Genomic DNA, 22,112 nt, shown 5'->3' on the forward strand with positions numbered 1-22,112 from the left:
AAGAGCTCTGTCTCTGTAGCTCCTCGTCACATGTCCGTGTTCATGTGGTCCTAGATTAGAACCAGGCCCGCGTGGGTCTGTGGACGGTCTTGCAGTCCTCCCCGGCAACAGAAATTTAATTTCCTGTGAAATGCCTGTAAAACACAAAAATCAAATGATACTTCAGCACTTTCGCGTTTTTACTGCCTGGGACAAACACATGCATTTTAAATACTAACCATTCGCCCTGAAATCCACTGCTATGGCCCTGCATCGATATCCACACCAGCCGCCTGATTCAGATCTTTGTCTGAGTGTTTACGTCTGAACTTAAAACTCACAAAGCAAAGTTGAAAACCAGCAGGGAGCTCAGAGTGATCGCCACAGCGACTCTAAAACATGAACAGGTAGAAACGGAGGCTGCGGCCTGACTGCTCATCGCTCAGGCTCTGGCTGCGGGCTCGGGTCTGCATGCGCTCAGCTCTAACACCAGTCTGGGTTCTTGGCTAGCTTAGTGTTAGCATGCTGTCTGTGCAGACACTTGCAAAGACCAAAGCTGTGTTAGCAGCTTCTGTCCAATTTTACTGTCACACTCTTGTCCTGTTGTGCAATAACAATAAAAGTAACGTCCACATCTCCGCTCCTCAAAGGCTGTATTGCTGTAGTGCTCCATTTTCTCCCCTCCAGGTGATTGCACAGGAAGAAAAAAGTCCCGGTGCGACCCAGTACCAAGACATTTTAGTTTTATTTTGTTGATTATTGTGTTTTTTCTCCATGTTTCCTGTTTTATTTTGAAGGAGTATGTATTTAGTTTCACTTCCCCTGTCCTGTCATTAGGTCAGTTTCCTGTTACTAACATAATCACTTCCTGGTTTTGAACCACCTTCAGCCCAGACTCCTGCTGCTGTCTCTGGCTGCACCGACCTGATGTTTGAGCCAGTTTATGTCCTCGGTGCATTAACAATACTCCGTAATTTATGTTGTTTGTTTTCAGTGGCGACTACCATTATCAGATTTTAGCCCCGCTGAGAATTCTGGGAAACCACAAATATTTTTAAGTAACAGAGCTTTGGTTGGTTTCCTGACTCTGAACAAAAACATGCTGAGGGATTTTAGTTTTATGGAGTTCTCATCTTTGGGCCCTCACTGCCCTCTTTTCAGGCTCCATTAACATTTGTTCAGCTTTAGAGGCACTTTCAGTAAGTTAAGCTAATGCGGGACGCCTCATCAGAGCTGCCAGACACGAGGGGGGATTTTTTTAATGATTAGAAAGAGTATGAGCGTGCAGCGTTTAAAGCGTGGAAGTACTGACCTTACTTTGAGTTTGATTCCATAAAAAGTGACAAAAACATTAGTGTCCGTTGTGCGTGGGAAGAAAACTTCTTTTTACAGCGAAAAACCCCTAAACTTCCAAGCAAGCACCGAGTAGCTACGACGTAATGGGAAACTCACAGAGAAACTCGTGGATTCTTCCACTGACCGCTGCACACCTGCACCGGGGTAACCCTCCGCCTACCCCACTCCTGCTTTACAGGTGAAAATAGAGCAACAGGACTGCTAGTCTTTGACTTTATTTATTTTCTGCTGTGTTTTACTTGCATCTATTTGAAAGACTGAGTGTAAACACACAAAATATTTTATTTTATGTGCTGGAATGTGCAGAAAATAGGTTTAAATATTAAACTAATTTCTTCCAGTCAGAGAATGTTGCAGATAATTAAATGTTTGCTTGATGCATAAAGTTAAAAGATTAAAACTAATAAAACAAGTTTTAAAATGAGACTTTTCCATTTGATTACATTTTGTATGATGATTATGCAGAAAAAGTAGAATTGGGCTGAAAGATCTATCACTTTATCACCTATTCAGGTTGGAAATCGTGTTTTTAAAAAGTAACTAAGTAACTAATTACTTTTGAAAATAAGTAATTAGTAAAATAACGTGATTTTTGCGAAAGTAATCAGTAATTAGTTACTAATTACGTTTTTTCAATTAACTTGACCAACACTGTTTGTGAGTCAAAGCCACTTTAGTAAAAGCAGAGAACTGAAATGAGCTGAAATGAGCTGAGGAGGCGAACGAATAACAAATGCATGGCACGTTTTTCTCCTCGGCTCTTTTTGAAGTGGTGAAATTTTCCCTTATAATTAAAATCTGATTTAGCAAACTGGTGCATCTGAGTTTGTACTTTTAAAATATCCTGAAGTTAACTGGTTGGATCCAGTTTGACGGACTGGTAAGAGAAATTGGCACAGATCTGCATTTCCAGTGAAAAGCAACAGAAGGGCTGGATTTGCTCTCATTGGTCAGAATAACCAGCCCCTGGAGTTTGTAGCCATGGAAACACCGGCTTTCCCTGCGTGAACAAACACGCTGACATGTTTCCATGCTGAGTGAAGAACCTGAACAAGGACTGAAACCAGTATGACAGATCTGTGTGGCAAACCTCTAATAACTGATGTAAACGTCAGTGGTAGATAAGAGCGGGCAGGGATTTGCATTTCAGAGAAAAAGATGTTGTTTCACACTGAAAATGGTCCTTGGAACAGAAAAAAGACTCTTTGCTTTCCAACCAAACTTTGACTTTTTTAAATGTCTCAGAGTGTCTGACCAGTTTAGCCTGACCAGTTTAGCCTGACCAGTTTAGCCTCCTCTATCAGAGTTAGAACAAACACAAAACGATGAACGGTGGACTCGAAGGCTCACACACTCGCAGCGCTTTGAAGACGTTTCTTGGTCGGACCTGCCTGAAGTAATTTTTCTCACCACATGAGTTCAGAGAAAAACTGCAACGATTTCTTGGAAGTCCATATTTTTCTACATTGTGAGTTAATGAGCTGCCGAGTGGCTGGAACATCTGGATTGTTTCACAGGTCTCCAAAGTCCTAAACAAATCCGTCATATCCATCTTTTAGCTGCCTCGATTGCTTCATTGTTCTATTCAAAGAGTGGGTTTAAAAACTGAGCCGATGCAGTTTCATCATCGGTGCTTTTCCTTGAACTTCTGCTGCTGAACGTCTGCTGGTGCTGAAGGTTTAAACTCCCATCAGCTGCTGAAAGCAGAGCTGAGGCTGCTTTCTGTCAGAGTTGCTCCAAACTTTGGTTTCTATACATCAGAATAACAAATTCCTGGGTTTAGATTATCCAGAGCACAAACATCTGGCTTTCAAACACTTCTTCAATCAGGGAGGGAAGTGCATCATCCCCCCACGGGCCCCCGGGGCGCCTGGGTGTCCTGTGTTTGGCAGAGGCTTTACATCATGCAGCTTCAAGCTGTGCATTCTTCACTCTAAACATTAAAACTGCAGAGACTCAGACTGTTTGCATGTTTTTCTTTTTGAAGGTTTACGTCTTCTTCACGTAAACTTTCACGTCTTCTTCTCAGCCCACCCACCTGCTGGTTGGTGCAAATGTTCCCTGATGGAGACATGCTCAAAAAAACCACATCAGATCATTGAACAGCCAAAAGTATGTGGACATCCTGTCTATGCTCTAACTGTTCTCCTGCTGAGGGCGTCTGCAGGGATTTCTTCCCACCAGCTCCTCGCGTCTGCATACTGACATCATTGAGTCCACTGATAATTTTCTTGGTTGCACTTTACTTTGGAGGGCTGCTCAGGTATTGATCCCCCAAGGATGATTAGTGACTCATTCTAGACATTTTTCATTTTTATTCTTCTGTATGAACATCACTGTTTGATTTACTACAGGTCCATCCCTTGGCTCTTACTTTGAAACTTCGGTCACTGCTTCCTGTTTCCCCACTGGCTCCCTTGGTGCTGTTCTGGTGCTCCTCAGCATCATTTCCTCTGGTAATTTCTCCTTCCACCTCCTCCATGTTGGCCTGCAGTTGGTGCTGCTCTGAAAGCGCTGTAACTAAGTTTAAGAATATAATCCAGCCACTGTTATCATCGTCAATGCCCTGTACCAACACAGAGCAGAGCAGCTATCTGAACGCTACCCCAACAGAGGTCGATTATCTTGTTAATAATTTCACCTCCTCACTACGTACGACTCTGGATACTGTAGCTCCAGTGAAAACTAAGGTCTCTAATCAGAAGTACCTGACCCCGTGGTATAATTCTCAAACACGTACCCTAAAGCAGATGACTCGTAATCTGGAGAGGAAATGGCGTGTCACAAATTTAGAGGATCATCATTTAGCCTGGAGAAATAGTTTGTTGCTTTATAAGAAAGCCCTCCGCAAAGCCAGAACAGCTTACTACTCATCACTGATTGAAGAAAATAAGAACAACCCCAGGTTTCTCTTCAGCTCTGTAGCCAGGCTGACAAAAAGTCAGAGCTCTTTTGAGCCAACCATCCCTTTAACGTTAACTAGTGATGACTTCATGAACTTCTTCACAAATAACATTTTTATCATTAAAGAAAAAATTACCAATAATCATCCCACAGATGTAATATTATCTACAGCTACTCTTAGTACCATTGATGTTAAGTTAGACTCTTTTTCTCCAATCGATCTTTCTGAGTTAACTTCAATAATTACTTCCTCCAAACCATCAACGTGTCTTTTAGACCCCATTCCTACAAAACTGCTCAAAGAAGTCCTGCCATTGATTAATTCTTCGATCTTAAATATGATCAACCTATCTCTAATAATCAGCTAGACTCTCAGCTCTGATGAGCAGGAGAAGCCTCAGGCTGAAGTGAGACATCGTCTCTGTTCACACATGTGCTCTCAAGATGTGGATCTGTGGAGGTCGCTAATCTCCTCCAGGGTCAGTCCTAATTGCTGCTCAGTCTTTGCCTCTTCGTGCATCCTGGCAGCTGAAAACAAACAGTGATCGTTAAATTGTGTTTGTGAATTTTTAACAATGTGGTTGTTGTTGATGATGGTCGCTGTTAGACCCTCGCTCGATTGTAGTAGTGCTGGGAAACTCAGCCAAGTACTCCGAGCAGCCAGACTGCTTCCAGCTGGACAGGTAATCCCTGTCTGAGACCCGAAACAGTCCCCAGTCCACCTCTGCTCCTGGCGAGCGCGATGGCTGCTGCAGCCAGGAGGCGATTTAGGTTCAGTGTTGGTGGCAGGCTTCATGTTAGGAACAGGAGACATTAACTGACGTACATTTGAGCCTCATTATTTTCTTGTCTTCAGCTCTGCTCAGTGCAAACCGCCCCATGTAATGTTACACTCCATTTACTGACTCACGGGGACAGACGCTCTGTCTTTCTGCTCTGAGGCCTCGCCCTGCTCGCCGTTCATCGTCCATTACCTCTTCCTTTTCTCTTCGCCCCAGCAGAGACGTTAAATAAGTCGCTGTGTGGTCACAGCAGAGGTGTGCGACTGTTTCAGCTGCGTGGCGTTTATTCTCTGTCTGGATGGAAGTGCAGGTTGAGCATCGGCCGCGTGCATTAGCCTGTGTTTGTTCACGGGAGCAGCTCCAGGTCCTCCCGACCGTTTCAGTGAAGCTCGTTCAGGTTCTGCATCATGAAAACGCTCCTGTCTGACCAAGCATGACGTTCAGTCTCACTTTCCCTGCATGCGTGTAGCTGTCGGGCCTCTCCTTTCTCCTTTTTCATTCATCGCTAAAAGACGGCTGATGAGCGTTGGATGTCTGTGACATCAGGAAACTCCACAGGAGTCACAAAGTCTTTGACCTCTATAGATTTGAAGCTATTATCGCTGTGTGAGATGCACATTTATGATGTGATTAATATACAGCTGTTTTTGTCAGACGCCGCCTCCTCAGGTCGGCTTTTGGAGGTTGGCATAAATCAAAAGAGCCACTGCTCGATTTGCTCAGTCCAGGATTTCACTGTTTGAGGCTCTGAAAAGTACCAGGCTGAGCTTTTGCCCCATCACAGCAGTAACCCCGCTCATCCATGTGAGGCTGATGCTTGGAGGTGTTTCCATTGGACGTCCAGAGGATGAGAACGGGCTCAGCAGCAACACCTGGAGAAACGAGCAGCCCACATCGAGTCAGACGGAGGCTGGAAAGAAGAGGTTGGGGTGGGCGTGGGTTCCAGAGCGTCCTGCAGATGCACAGCGACAGTGAGCAGGTAAAAGCAGGTAAACAGTTCGTATGTGAGGCGGACCATCGAAGTAACGTTACTTGTAACGCGTTACTGTAATCCGATTACTTCTTTCAAGTAACGAGTAAAGTAAGGGATTACTATTGCAAAAACGGTAATTAGATTACCGTTACTTTCCCGTAGGAACGCTGCGTTACTGCGTTACTAAAACCGTGATTTTTTGCGAGAATGTCTCATGACAGTGACGTAAGCGAGTGCGACGTTCGTGACAACAGCTGTGTGCAGATCAACAATGGATCATATATCGAGTGCAGAGAGAGTATGAGCGTGCAGCGTTTAAAGCGTGGAAGTACTGACCTTACTTTGAGTTTGATTCCATAAAAAGTGACAAAAACATTAGTGTCCGTTGTGCGTGGGAAGAAAACTTCTTTTTACAGCGAAAAAACCCCTAAACTTCCAAACAAGCACCGAGTAGCTACGACGTAATGGGAAACTCACAGAGAAACTCGCGGATTCTTCCACTGACCGCTGCACACCTGCACCAGGGTAAACCTCCGCCTACCCCACTCCTGCTTTACAGGTGAAAATAGAGCAACAGGACCGCTAGTCTTTGACTTTATTTATTTTCTGCTGTGTTTTACTTGCATCTATTTGAAAGACTGAGTGTAAACACACAAAATATTTTATTTTATGTGCTGGAATGTGCAGAAAATAGGTTTAAATGTTAAACTAATTTCTTCCAGTCAGAGAATGTTGCAGATAATTAAATTTTTGCTTGATGCATAAAGTTAAAAGATTAAAACTAATAAAACAAGTTTTAAAAAGAGACTTTTCCATTTGATTACATTTTGTATGATGATGCAGAAAAAGTAGAATTGGGCTGAAAGATCTATCACTTTATCACCTATTCAGGTTGTAAATCCTGTTTTTAAAAAGTAACTAAGTAACTAATTACTTTTGAAAATAAGTAATCAGTAAAGTAATGGGATTACTTTTGGGGGGAAGTAATCAGTAATTAGTTACGATTACTTTTTTCAAGTAACTTGACCAACACTGGTTGTCAGACGGCATTTCTTAGTTTCAGCCTCTCCAGACAGCGAGAGGGCGGGCTCGCTCAACACGAGTCCAGTCTCAGCTCCTCTTTGACCTCCACAGCTGAGGCTTTGAATGTGGGATTGTTGTTCGGACACAGATTCACGTTAGAAACGTTCCAGCTTCATGCAGCTGTCCACGATGCAGTACAGAAATACGTCCGTTCTCCTAAATGCTGCTCGGACGGCACAAACTGTCCTCCAGCGCGCCTGCAGAGCGTCAGCTCTATAATGTCCTCATCAGCGAGGAGAGCCTCCTGCATGTGTGACACCAGTTTGAACTAGAAACCATGAGGCCCTTCACTCTTTAACATCAAACATCTACGGTCCGTAGAGCCAACAGGAAAGAGCCGCTCACGAGTAAATACAGTTGGAGGTGCGTGTAACTAGAGCTGGACCTCGCTTCAATCAGCCTGTCACTGGAGCGCTGATGACCTCCACATGCTTCGCATTAGAATAACCCTCCCCCAAATCCTCCTCCACTCACAGGGCCTCGAGCATTTGGCCCGTGATTAAACACAGCTCTGAAATACGCTCGTGGGCGAACACATGGTCATGTAGACGGAGAGAGGGAGGCGTGAGCTGGAGTACAGCTGTCCAATAAATGAAGCCCACACAGATCCAGAGCTGCTTATTGTTACTTTTGCTGCCTGAGGACGAAGCAGATTTATCTGCAGCACCTTGTAAAAGGCAGAGACGAGTTTGAAATCTTTATTAGCTGGAATCAGCTGGTGAAATTCACAGGAAGTGTGAGGCAGCAGGAGACGAGGAAGGAAACCATGATTCAGGACAGATCACTGACATATTAAACAGTTTATTGATCGGGAACTTAAAGCCAGTAAAACCTTCTGGTTTGTAGTAGCCACGCCCACATCCTCACTCGAGTACCGACGCACGTTAGTCAGATATGTTATTTTGGTTTGACGACACGGCTCACCTGCACGTCGTGCACGATTGTGTCGCCGTGTGAACAATTCGTCCAAGACGATGCTCCTCTGCAGTAAACGACGTTCTCCTGCTCTTCTAATGATGGATGAACAGATTAAATCTGATGTTGTTTTGTTGTGAGATGATGTGAGCAGGAGTTCAGGGAGGACCGAGTTTGAAATGAGGAAGTAAACAGAGAGCAGAGACGTTATGGTGGCGGGCGTGAGACAAGAAAGTAGAGAGGCAGTAAAAGCCAGCAGGGAGCTCCTCTGCATCTGAAGCACCATCGTCCAGACAACATTTAAAATATTCTCTCATTCATCCGGCCTGTGATGTGGCCAGACACTGTCTGCAGCCTACAGATCTCAGGAAATGGCACCGTGAGGCCGTGAGGAGAGCCAGATGATGCTCTGAAGTCTGGCTGCAAACACCAGAAAGAGTCTGACTCATCTGGCTGCTGAGGCTGTGGAGCTGCACGTGGAGTTATCGTGTTTGGCCCAACGACAGCAGAAACCAGCCGGGGATGTCTGAGGGTGTTTTACACACACTGTATATAAAAGATGGACATGGCCACTGGTTGGTGTGGTGCTGACGGTGGATACGAGTAAGTGAAGGACACAGAAGCATTTCATTCACCTTAGAGCGTACCCCTCGATCATCTCGCTCGTCCTTCCTGCTCTAACGGGGTTCGTTTCCAGAATTATCCTCATGGTTTTTAATTCCATCCGACCTGAAACCAGCGACTGAGACCTCATAGTTCCCTGAGCTGTCAGATCAGAAACCAGAGGAGTCGCCCCCTGCTGGACGTGTAACCCGCTAACAGGCTTCCCGCCTGGATGCTACGGCTCCATCTGGATTCACAAAATGCTTTTGACTAAATTACAATTTCCTGATTCCTGCTGGCTCCTCCCCTGCCGTGTCCCTGACTCCACGGCAACGCTGGCTCCTCCCCTGCCGTGTCCCTGACTCCACGGCAACGCTGGCTCCTCCCCTGCCGTGTCCCTGACTCCACGGCAACGTTGGCTCCTCCCCTGCCGTGTCCCTGACTCCACGGCAACGCTGGCTCCTCCCCTGCCGTGTCCCTGACTCCACGGCAACGCTGACGTTATTCAGACTGAGCGTCACATCTTATTTCCTGTCAGTGCGCTCACACACGCCGAGTTTTAATAGTTTCCCGTGGCTGACACTGATTTACAGACGTCGCACAGACGTGATTGGTGACCTCGTAGTTGCCGCTCGATGATTTGTAGCTTTTATTGCGGTTCTGGTTTCACAGCACTGCAAGGAAATGAGTTCATGGCGGCGAGCAGGAATGTGTCGTTTCAATAATTATACTGAAACTTTCAACATCAGTGGGCGAGACACGCTCAGCGAACCATTTCAGCTTGATTAAAAACTGACCAATCAGGAAGCTCCATCGTCATCATTATGAGCTCCATCTCACATGTCTCAGCTCAGGCGCGGGGCTGGAAGTGATTTACTTTACTGGATGCAGGAATTTTTGGATGGCTTCTTTACTGTTACAAGATTGGGAAACATCAGATGATTCCTGTCACATCTTGACAAGCAAATCCATATTTCCTGTGTGGAGGGTTCATCCTCGGCTGCAGATGCAGACTGTGGACTCCTGATGCAGGCTTTATTTTCATGCCTTACGAACACTGTGTGCATTAATAAACAACATGTCGTCCATTCATTAACAATTTATTAGACGAATCCTTCAAACCTTTATTTAAAAAATGAAAGTTACACATATTTGTCCAATAATTTAACCTGGACGATTGTAAGTATCCTAACTGGGGCTGAAACATCCCATAATCACTATCATAAATATTGTTCCTCCCCTCGTGTCTCTGCTGTGTTTCTGTCTCTGTTGTATATCAAAATTCTGTTTTGGCACAAAAAGCTTCTGCAAACATCTACTCAGCCTCACGTTCCTCGTGGAGCAGATGTTTGTCGGAGCGTTTGGTATCCGTGCCAGTAAAACGCCGCCCCCCACGCTGTGATGGAGCTGCTTCCAGATGTGAAACAGACTTTGTGTTTCTGTCGCAGGTACAGAGAAACCTGATCCAGCATGGAGTGGAGGCGGGCTGCTCTGGTCGGCCTCATCATGGCGGCGTGTTTCTACAGCAGCGGCGCTCAGACAACAGGTGGGTGTGATTATGCAGCTTATGGCTCCACTTCCTGCGTCCTGGTGAAAGTATGACATCAGTGAAAGCTGTTTATACCATCCATACACTGACACACACACACGGAGCACTAACCCTGCACAGGAATGTGTTTGCAGCTGAGCACGTGCACACGCACAATTAACAAGCTCACAAACGCACAAACGCACAAACACGAAGCTTCGACTGGTGTCTGGTTGCATAAAACATTTCAGACTCCAGATTAAAACTTCCTCCACTGATCCTGTTGTTCCAGCGTCGCTGCCACACAGAAACATTTAGTATCTGTTTAACCAACATTAGAGCTGAGTTTAGGTGCAGTCCATGGTCGCTGTCAGTAATTAAACTAATACAGAAGTTATCCCTGAAAAATGCAGCATTAACTTGTTGATCATGAGTGGAAATAAAAAAGCAGATTGAAGTTAGCAGCGTGTAGCCAGGAAATGTGATTCGTCAGCAGCGCTGAGACGTCTGCAAAACGGATGAAGTCCACTAGACCAGCGGTCCCCAACCCCCGGGCCTCGGCCCAGTACCGGTCCGTGAGTCGTTTGGTACCGGGCCGCGAGAGTTGAGGCTCAGGTGTGAAATGTATAGTTTTCAGGGTTTTTATCGGTTTTCAGCGTTATTTTGTTATCGTTTTTATCATTTACTCGGTTTTCCTGGGTCTTTTCACGTGTGTTATGAATAAATCTTCTTTTTTTCGGTACCGGTACTAGTTTTATTTTGTTGTATTTATCCGCGACACCTTAAAGGCCGGTCCGTGAAAATAATGTCGGGCATAAACTGATCCGTGGCACAAAAAAGGTTGGAGACCGCTGATTTAGAAGACAGAATACATGTGTGTGAATGAGAGGGAGGCAGCTGAACATGCAGGAGCAGAAATGGTGACGGTTTAACATCACAGGACAGAGTGCAGGCAGGGTGGAGCGGGTGGAGGCAAATGTGACTGAAGGATAGCAGCAAGAGTGAAAGGGAAGGTTCAAGGATGGAGGTGAGACTTGAGACAGTGGAGCTGAGCTGAAGGTGTTCAGTGAGCAGGATGGAGGGAGGGTGGAGAATGAAGATGCAGCTGCAGGCAGGAGAAGAGGAAGACGCTGGGATAGGTTGAGGTGGATGCAGATGATCCACTGTGAGCAGCAGAAAGAAGGAAGGCCCGGTGCGTGGCTCTAATTGGCTCCTCGGGTGTGTCCCTGGTTCTTCTCCTCACGCCCGTGATGAGGGAGCAGTTTCCTTTCAGTGTCCAGCAGCTGTACTTTAAAAAGGATCTCTGTAAAAATAGATTTGACTCCCTCTTATTAACCAACAGTATCTATTAAAAATGGGTGAACCTGAGCTTAGTGCTGTCATTGGGCCTTTGCTGTATTACAACTGCAGCACGCTCACGTTTAACGTGTTCAAGGTGTTTCTGAGACGGCCCTGAATTATTAGGGTTAGTGTGGAAATGTTTTTGCAACCAGGCACATGAATGAGATGCGAGGGTTAAAGGTCAAAGCTTTCTGAAGGCAACAAACACCAGCTGTAAGCCACACGCCTTTTTCTTATTTTCCTCACGCTTTTCCACCCTGAAGGTAAGTGCTGTCAGCATGCATCCCTGCTCCAGTCCAGAGGCTTTTCACAAGCCGGCGGCAACACGCCCATTTTTCTTTGCCAGCAGTCACATGGCACAGCCCACCGCTGTTGTCTATAAGCCACGCTGACACCTCATGCTGCCAAACGTCCTCAGCTACTGTTAGCGTCCAGCAGTTCCTCTCCGTGACTTAAAGACCTTTCCTCTTAGTCTGTACCGAAGAGGCCGTGGCAGACATCGTCTTCCTGGTCGATGGCTCGTGGAGCATCGGCGCCGAGAACTTCGAGCAGATCCGCCAGTTTCTGTTCACGCTGATCAATAGCTTTGATGTCAGCCCTGATCACGTCCGCATCGGCCTTGTCCAGTACAGTGACAATCCACTCACAGAGTTTCTGCTCAACACCTTTGAGAACAAGGAGGACATCCTCAACAACATCATCAAACTGCCTTACAGGGGGGGCGGCACCATGACTGGTAAAGGCTTGGAATTCATGTTGAACGAGCACTTTGTGGGGAACGCTGGAAGCCGAGCTGCGCAGAAAGTGCCGCAAATTGCTGTGGTGATCACTGATGGCAAATCCCAAGACGATGTAGAGTCTCATGCTAAGAACCTGAGGAGGAGAGGGATTGTTTTGTATGCAATTGGTATCAAAGATGCAGATGCAAGCCAGCTGAGGGAGATTGCAAATGACGATCAGCATGTTTACAGTGTGTCAGATTTTGCAGCGCTGCAGGGAATTTCTCAGAACATCATCCAGACGTTATGCACAACTGTAGAAGAAGCCAAACGACAAGTCCTGCAACTGTCTCCAGGTAAACCCCAAAAGGTTGATTCTGTTCATCTGGACATGGTGTTTTCAGAACGTTCGGTCACTCATCCAGGTGACGTTATCAGTCTCAGCTGACTGCAGGTTTGCCCAACCTCATAAACAGTGCATTTGCACGATGACTGACACCAGCCCGCTGACTAACAATGGGCTGTGAGGTCAGGTTCATCATCATAAACATGCAAACTGTCGTCTCAAGGTAAAATAAGTCTGAGTAGAAAGGTCTATATAAGAACCAGTCCATTGACCATTTATTAAATATAAAACCGGGAAAGCCCAAAGTTTTTATCTTTCTCGAGAAATGTAGGTTTCGCTGACTTTCCCCTCGTGTTCCTGACTTTCTTCTTCTTCTTTTCCAGAATGTGCCAGAGCCTCCGTGGCAGACATAGTCTTCCTGGTTGACAGCTCATCTAGCATTGGCGTTGATAACTTTGAGGAAATTAGGCAGTTTCTCCGAAGTTTCATTTTAGGCCTCGACATCGGCCCTGACAAAATTCGGATTGGCTTGGCTCAGTATAGCGACGAGACCTACCAGGAGTTTCTGCTGAAAGATCACATGGACAAGGATTCTCTGCTGGCCGAAGTCGATCAGTTTCCATATCGAACAGGAGGCACAGAAACAGGAAAGGCCATTGACTTCCTCCAGTCAGTGTACTTCACTGAGGAGGCAGGGAGCCGAGCGAGCCAGCGAGTTCCTCAGTTTGCTGTAGTCATCACAGACGGGGACTCCACGGATGACGTAGTCGAGCCCGCCAAGCGCCTGCGCGATCAAGGAGTTATCATATTTGGCATTGGGGTGGGAGAGGTTAACCAGCAGGAGCTCGAGTCTATCGTAAACCTACCTGCACACCACTTCCTTTACACTATCGACAGCTACCAGGCTCTACAGCGGCTAACAGACAGTCTGCTGGAAACTGTATGCATCTCCGTAGAGAGTCTGAGTCAAGGTGAGACAAAGAAAACGTCCTTACAGAATTGTTTATTATAAGAGAAGGAAATAAATACCTGAATGCTGCTTATTTTTATTTTCACTGGTCAGGGATTTAAAATGTAACTGCGTCAGAGGATTTCTGCTCAGTTTGAAGGCTTTTCTCATCCACCACTCAATGTGTATGAAACAGATACGTTCTTTCCCCCGACAGTCAAAGACAACATTTTTTCAGTGTATTTCAACAAATATCAGCCCTCGTTCAAACGTGATTGGTCAGTAGCACGTGGACTCTAAATCACGTTAGATTTTCTGACATTCTTAATCCAGTCTTTATTATTTATTATAATTGAAGAAATTAGGTTGCTTAAGTTACACTTCCTTATTTTTAATGACATTATGACCAGTTTTTCTTTTTTTTTTAAACTGGTTAACCATCACTGCTGACTATAACTTCATTAGGGTAAACTTCACGGACCATTGTCCAGCCTTGCTGGAGCCCATTGTTCAAAGTTCAAAGGTCAAAGTTCAACTTTTATTCGCCACATGCAGTGGCAAGTTGCCCTGCAGTGGAATGAACCCGCCCCCCGACCTTACACACATAACACAGACATCACATGGGGATACAAGTCAGAGAACGGTTGCATTACAGAAAAACACTGAAATATACACTACAATGGGAAAGTACAAGAGGAAAAAAAGAGACCTCTGCTCATGCTGGGCTACAGGAGGACAGCATGAGGACAGGAAACAAAAAAACTCCTCTGCACAGAAAGCACATAAATGTCCACAATACAACATTATAGAGCACGTGACCAGCAACAGGGTTGGGTAGGGGATAAGGAGTAATCCCAGGCAACACAGCAGCCATCCTGCCACTGCGCCGACTCTCCAGCGCGGGCCCAGACCCGCCTCGTGTTCCCAGGAGGCAACAATCATCAAAGGCATTGGAAGGGGAGGGGGGATGTGTGAATGCTTATCAGTGTAAGTGTATGTGTGTGCGTGTCCATAGTTCAGCTGAGACAGTGTCCTTCGCCCTATCAGGCTAAGTAAACAGTCTGCTAGCCAACCCAGGTGGCCTTGCATGGGATGGGAAGAATAGTCATCACACAGTCGTTATCAGGGAGGCTCCAGCCTTGGGGCCGTGCAGCTGGCGCCATGGTGTCCGCATGTTGATGTTGTGGATTTTTCTTTTATGCGAGCAGCTCAGGAGAATTTTAAAGCTGTTCTTTAACACTCCGACACTGATCTCTCAATCTCCCGTTGGAGAGCTGCAAGCCTCCCCGTGATGGTATCAAACTTCTCTTGCATTGCAGCATAACTAAGGGAGGATTCAGGGTCACCTGGTCCAGTCCTAACTATATGCATTAGCAAAAAGGAAAGTTTGAAGCCTAATCTTGAAAGTAGAGATAGTGTCTGTCTCCTGAATCCAAACTGGAAGCTGGTTCCACAGAAGAGGGGCCTGAAAACTGAAGGCTCTGCCTCCCATTCTACTTTTAAATACTCTAGGAACAACAAGTAGGCCTGCAGAGCGGGAGCGAAGTGCTCTAATAGGGTGATATGGTACTACAACATCATTAAGATAAGATGGGGCCTGATTATTTAAGACCTTGTATGTGAGGAGCAGGATTTTGAATTCTGGATTTAACAGGAAGCCAGAACAGGAGAAATCTGCTCTCTTTCTAGTCCCTGTCAGTATATTAATATAGCATGTAAGTTAGTACCCTAATATGGAGAATATGATCCGTCGTGCTCTGTCCTCTCTGAGTGGTTTTGGAAAAAACACAAAAAAGGAAATTAGAAGCAACAAATGCATGGCTCTGAGACAGCGTGTGTCCAATTTTAAAAATATTGTGCAGATGAAAGAGAATCGTGCCATCCAGGGCAGGGTTGTGGTTACAAACTGAAATTAAAACAAGTTTTCGTTAGTTAGAAAATTCCAAACCTTTGTCTTTTAGACCTGCAGGTAGTTTAATTTCATATAAATGGAAATGCATATAATAATAGTGAAGGACTGTTTTCTTCTTAATTTACAGCGTTGGCAGAAAAGTTTGCAGACATTTTCTTCCTGGTGGACAGTGGCATCAGTCAAACAGATTTCCAGCAGGTCAGAAACATCCTGGTCCGACTGGTCAATCAACTCAACATTGGAGCTTCTGGCTACCGTCTCGGACTGGCCCAGTACAGTACGGATACCAAAGTGGAGTTTCTCCTTAATGCTTTCCAAACCAAAGAGCAGGCGCTCGCTGGTGTAAAGTCCTTCCGCCTGAGCCGACTTCAGCCCAATCAGCCACGCTACCTGGGCAGAGCACTGGAGTACGCCAGCTCTCATTTCTTCACGAATGAATCAGGAAGTCGAGCATCCCAAGGCTTCCGACAGTTTCTGGTTGTTCTAAGTGGAAAAGACTCAGATGATCCCGTTTTTAAGCAGACACGTCTGATCAAATCACTAGGCGTAACTATCGTGGGAGTGAGCTTCGGTGCATCAATGGACGAAATGCGTGTAATAGCCACGAAGCCGTACGTGTACGAGTCTACCTTCAACGCAGTGCCTACGCTAAAGACCGTTTTTGAAAGAGAGGAAGAGGAGATCACTCTCACTCAAGGTGAAAAGTCTTTACTTTCATTATTGTTGTCATCAGTCATAAAATCAACTCCTGTGCATGTTTGAAAAAAGTGTTTTACAAAGGTTATTCACAAAAGAACCGTCACGTAAATTACCTGTTTTATTACCTTTAATCTTGATGATAAACGCCAGCCAGCATGCTGTGGCGAGAACATCTGATATGTCTTCATGCTTCCATATTTTCACCCGAGAATTTTAACATTTATTTTTACGGTGGCATGATGGTTAGCACTGTTGCCGCACAGCAAGAAGGTCCTGAGTTCAATTCCACCATCAGGTCTTTCTGTGTGGAGTTTGCATGTTCTCCCCGTGTTTGCGTGGGTTCCCTCCGGGTACTCCGGCTTCCTCCCACCGTCCAAAGACATGCATCTTGTGGGGATAGGTTAATTGGATAATCCAAATTGCCACTAGGTGTGAATGTGTGAGTGAATGTGAGTGCGAATGGTTGTCTGTCCCTGTGTGTTGGCCCTGCGACAGACTGGCGACCTGTCCAGGGTGTACCCCGCCTCTCGCCCTATGACAGCTGGGATAGGCTCCAGCGCCCCCCGCGACCCTGAAAAGGATAAGCGGAAGCGAATGGATGGATGGATGGATTTTTACTTTCACGTTTTCAGTCTGTTAGATGCAGATTGACCTTCCCTGCAGAGAAATCACAGCCTTCCAGTCAGATGAAGTCTATGTTGTTGTGAGAAAGCCACAGTTTTATCATATGCTAGCTTTAGACAGTGCAAACACAAGGTGACGGTTTGCGTTAAATGTACCACTTCACAGCAAAAATGTGTTTATTAGTTGCATTTAAATGTGACAGTCATTCATGAGTGGAAAGCCAGCCTGTAGGGTGGTAAGAGACAACTGTTGCTAGCGTCACGGGCAGTAGAACCGACATCACTGAGATATATTTAACCGAAACTCTGTTACACTTCAACATCATCAAAACTGTGTACAGTTCCCATTTTGGACAGCATCCCAACCTTTGTGGAACTGGGGTGAAGCTGCACATTAACAAAAAGTAAAAAGAATTAGTGTGGTGTCATCGTCACATCCTGAATCAGAATGCTTGAGTGATAACGAGATTATGATTCCCTTTACAGGCTGCAAAGCAGCCAAACTGGCGGACTTCGTCTTCATCGTGGACGAGTCGGGAAGCATCGGCTCTGAGAACTTCGACCTGGTGCGCTCTTTCCTGCTGTCCATCGTCAGCGGCTTGGACGTCGGTGACAAGAGAGTTCGGGTGGGTATCGTTACGTACAGCGACCGAGCCACAGCGCTGGTCTACCTCAACAGCTTTAATGAAACGGACAGTTTGCTGAATTTCATCAAAATCCTGCCTTATCGCGGAGGTGGTACGAACACCGGAGCTGCCCTCGACTTCACTCGCGAAAATATTTTCACCGAGGACGCTGGAAGCAGGAAAGATAAGGGCGTTCAGCAGGTGGCGGTCGTGATCACAGACGGCGAATCGCAGGATAACGTGACCGAGGCGGCAGCTGCTCTCCGCCGTGCTGGCGTCACCGTTTACGCTGTAGGAGTCCAAAATGCCAACGAGGCTGAACTGAACCAGATAGCGTCCCACCCCCCCAACAAGCACGTGTTCATAGTGGACACTTTTGACAAGCTGAAAGGTCTGAAGAAGAACCTGCAGAGGACTCTTTGCTATAACATCATTCACCAGGCGGTCTCAGTCAGCACAAGAAGAGCTGGCATCAAAGAAGGTGTGGACCAGCATGCTCTTACACTTTCATGAGTTAATTTGAACATCATGACTTTTTTAACAAATTTAAAGGTTCAAAACTCAGAATGTTTGCTTTTCCTTTCCAGGCTGCGTGCAGACCGATGAAGCCGACATGTTCTTCCTGATCGACCACTCGGGAAGCATTCACCCCACTGACTTCTATGACATGAAGAAGTTCATCATTGAGTTTATTGATACCTTCCGTATCGGGCCTCAGCATGTCCGAATGGGCGTTGCCAAATACGCAGATTCGCCAAACCTGGAATTTGATCTGACCGATTACACAGATGCATCCACGCTGGAGAAAGCTGTGGAGGAAATTAGTCAAGTAGGCGGCGGCACACAGACGGGGCAGGCCCTGGAATTCATGAGTCCACACTTTGAGAGAGCTGTGGTCACTCGTGGTCACAAAGTCCCCACGTTCCTGGTGGTCATCACGGATGGAAAATCTCAGGATAAGGTCAAGGTTCCAGCAGAGCGACTGAGGAATCAGGGTGTCATTGTCTACGCCATTGGGGTGAAAGACGCCGACGAGGTTGAGCTGGAAGAGATTTCCGGTGACACCAAGAGGACTTTCTTTGTCAATAATTTTGATGCCTTAAAGCCGATCAAAGATGAAATCATCACAGATATCTGTTCTCCAGACGGTGAGGGCAAATGAACCACACTCATGTTACAAATGCATGTCTAGAAGTTACAAGCAGCACATACTGCAGGTGCATTTTTTAAATTTTCAGTGTTTAAGTCGTTGTATATCTCACTGGGTTTAAGTTTAATGAAAAGAGCCGTATAAAACTGCCGTATTCAGCCTTAAACCAGTAGTTAAGAGTAGAATGAAACTGAAATAAGCAAAATGAAAGGAGAACAGATTTTACTGATGTCATAAATCGTTGGATATCAGGGAGTTCGTCACCTTAACAGAAATGAGTTTTTACACTGAGAAAGACACTGTTTTAAGTGTTAGCATAAAATACTGAATTAATATGCATGAAATTGTAGTACAAATGCCACCAGAGGAATAAGATAAAAGTGAGCAAATATTAGCCAAAATGTATCTACAGACAGATATATAGATATAATATGCTGCACATGGTCATAGAAGGCTGGAGAGGACAAGAGCCATTCAACACAGGACACCTTTGTTTCTTGAAACAGGGTAATTATTATTTAACATGCAGGCAGCGATGCTAACATGGATGTGCTACTCTGCCTACAGTTTGTAAAGATATACCAGGCGACCTCGTCTTCTTGATTGACAGCTCTGGAAGCATCTATCCCGAAGACTACACAAAAATGAAAGAGTTCATGAAATCGGTCATTGGGAAGTCCATCATTGGGAAGAATGAGGTGCACGTAGGTGTCATGCAGTTCAGCACTGTCCAAAGACCCGAGTTCAGACTCAACGTCCACTACAGCAAAAAAGAAATGTTGAAAGCCATCGATAGCATGGAGCAGATGGGTGGAGGCACGTACACGGGCAAAGCCATAAGAGAAGTATCTCAGTATTTTGATGCAGCCAGAGGAGGACGGCCCAGCCTGAGGCAGAGGCTAGTGGTCATAACAGATGGCGAGGCCCAAGATGCAGTTAAACGCCCCGCTGAAGCTCTGAGGGCCAAAGGAGTGGTGGTCTACGCCATTGGAGTGGTGGACGCCAACACCACCCAGCTGCTTGAGATCAGTGGATCCCCAGATAGGATGTATGCTGAGAGGGACTTTGATGCTTTGAGGGACTTGGAGAGTCAAGTGGCTTTGGAGCTCTGTGATCCGGAGAGAGGTGAGAGGAGACTGGGACCAACCCGAAACATGAACTATATCCTCGTTTTTGTAAATATAAAAATCTTTACAGTTTGCAGTCTAGTGCCAGGCAGCAGGGTTGAGATCATTCAAGTCTGAGGCTTCTTACTTTAACTATTAATTCAGTAGTCTGCCAGTTAATGGGCTCCTTGCTGTAATGAGAAGGATCCTGTTCTTTAATATGCGTTTATGTAAAGACAGGAAAGATTTGGTCATTCGTCCACTCATCTTTCCAAGGAGGAAAGGACTCCTCTTTGAATACATATTTGTTGAGTCCCACATTAAAAGGGTCCTCTGTTTTTCAGACCTGTGTAACATGAGAACTACAGTATTATAATGAGGTCAATGTGGTGGTTAGGAATGAATTCAATTTTATTCATACAGCGCCAAATCACAACATCAGTCGGCTCACGGTGCTTTATATTGTAAGGTCGACCCTGCAATAATACATACAGAGAAAACCCAACAATCATATGACCCCCTATGAGCAAGCACTTTGGCGACAGTGGGAAGGAAAAACTCCCTTTTAACAGGAAGAAACCTCCAGCAGAACCAGGCTCAGGGAGGGGCGGGGCCATCTGCTGTGATTGGTTGGGGAGAGAGAAGGAAGACAGGATAAAGACATGCTGTGGAAGAGAGACAGAGATGATTTTAGCAGCATTATAGATTAGCGGGGACTTCTGGAGCAGATCAGGGACTTTCTGTTTGGGTGTTTGCATCTGCTTGCAGCTTTCTTTCAGTGGCTCCAGTTTCTACCATTAAAACCTATTGTGGTACATCAACCCTACATGATAAAGAGATCCTCGTACACCTTCACTTTAATATTTTAACTAGGGATGCAACGATACCAATTTTTTCAAACCGATACGATACCGATACTTGGATCTGAGTACTTGCCGATACAGAGTACAAAAAACGATACTTCTACCACACACACACACACACAAATACAATTAATTGGAAGACAGGTTTTATTATATTCCCTGCCGATAAAAAATAAAATCTTAATAAAAATGACCACAAAAAAATTTCAAGTGAAAAATAAACACTTCTGTTAAATTATTGCAGAGTCTCCACATTGTAATTTTACAAAATATCACTGAACTATTGGCACTGTCTCGAGCTTTCAGAATAATAAATAAACACTTCTGTTTGGAATAAAATAAATACAAATTAGGTTTGAGAATAAAATAAACTTTTAAATTATTGCAGAGTGTCCATATTGTAAACAAACAAACAAAATAATTATTATTAAATAAATAATAAAATATAAAAAATTATAAAATAAATAATAAATAAGATAATAATTGGCCCCCTAGTGGCCAATCTATAAAACTACAACAGAAATGACAAGCCACCCTCTGATTAATGAAATAAGTTGGTATCGGTTCATGGTATCGGTTAACTTTTACGAGTATGAGTACGCACACATTTTACAGTATCGGCCCCGATACCCGATACCAGTATCGGTATCGGTGCATCCCTAATTTTAACCTCCTAGGACTTGACGTCCACATATGTGGACATCACATTTTGGGTTTTCTAGACCACAATACTTAATATTTTTCTACAAAGGCCTAATATCCACTTACGAGGACATTACACTGCTCTATAAAAATTAAAAACGAATATCCTCATATGTGGATATCATTCTTCTCAGAAAGAAAAAAATAGGTAAAAAGAAAATGTTTTTTACATTCATCAGGTCTTAATCAGCCCAAATAGCAAAGAGAAATTAAAAATGCATGCCATGAAAGGGTTTGGGTCTTAGGAGGTTTTAAAGAGCTGTTCCTTGAGGTTCCTGCTCCCATTCCCTCTGACCAAACATTTGTGCTTTTTACCACCAGAATGCAAGAAGACAGAAAGAGCTGACATCATTTTCTTGGTGGACGGCTCCACAAGCATAACCCTGAAAAAGTTTCGAAGCATGCAGAAGTTCATGCAGTCAATGGTGAACCAAACCACAGTTGGCACAGACCTGACCCGCTTCGGTGTCATCCTCTACGCGAATGAACCCAAGTCTATTTTCACTCTCAATCAGTACAGCTCCAAGTGGGAGGTTTCCCAGGCCATTATGGCTCTCAAATCCCCGTATGGAGACACGTACACTGGCAAAGCTTTGAAATTTGCTCTGCAGTTCTTTGATGCTAAATATGGTGGACGGGCAGAGGTGCCTCAGATCCTCATGGTAATCACCGATGGCGATGCTACTGACCCACACAGTCTGAATGAACCATCTGCGGCTCTGAGAAACAAAGGGGTCACTGTCTTCAGTATTGGAGTGGAAGGAGCCAACAAGGAACAGCTGGAGGTCATGGCTGGTCAAGATAAAGCCAACGTTTTTTACGTGGATAACTTTGATGCCCTGGAAAAACTCTACAAAAACATCACGCAAGTCCTGTGCAACTCCACCAAACCAGGTAAGCAACTAAACTTTTAATTACATCAGGCAAAAGAAAAGGGATTTGCAAGGATACAA

At 45.1% G+C, this 22,112-nt stretch overlaps 1 protein-coding gene across 1 annotated transcript in view; it reads left to right on the plus strand.

Moving 5' to 3' along the window:
• col6a4a (collagen, type VI, alpha 4a) overlaps window positions 1-22,112 on the plus strand; it is a 59,375-nt gene that overhangs the window by 9,447 nt on the left and 27,816 nt on the right. Inside the window, 8 exon segments of the mRNA XM_087848595.1 lie at window positions 10,044-10,141; window positions 11,937-12,539; window positions 12,913-13,500; window positions 15,518-16,087; window positions 17,199-17,819; window positions 17,926-18,486; window positions 19,056-19,613; window positions 21,481-22,053. Of these exon segments, the coding sequence (XP_087704721.1) occupies window positions 10,066-10,141; window positions 11,937-12,539; window positions 12,913-13,500; window positions 15,518-16,087; window positions 17,199-17,819; window positions 17,926-18,486; window positions 19,056-19,613; window positions 21,481-22,053 (4,150 nt within the window). The 5' untranslated portion in view covers window positions 10,044-10,065.

Source organism: Neolamprologus brichardi, chromosome 11, assembly GCF_056152115.1.
Source record: "Neolamprologus brichardi isolate AB-2024 chromosome 11, ASM5615211v1, whole genome shotgun sequence".
NCBI classification, from domain to species: Eukaryota; Metazoa; Chordata; class Actinopteri; order Cichliformes; family Cichlidae; genus Neolamprologus; species Neolamprologus brichardi.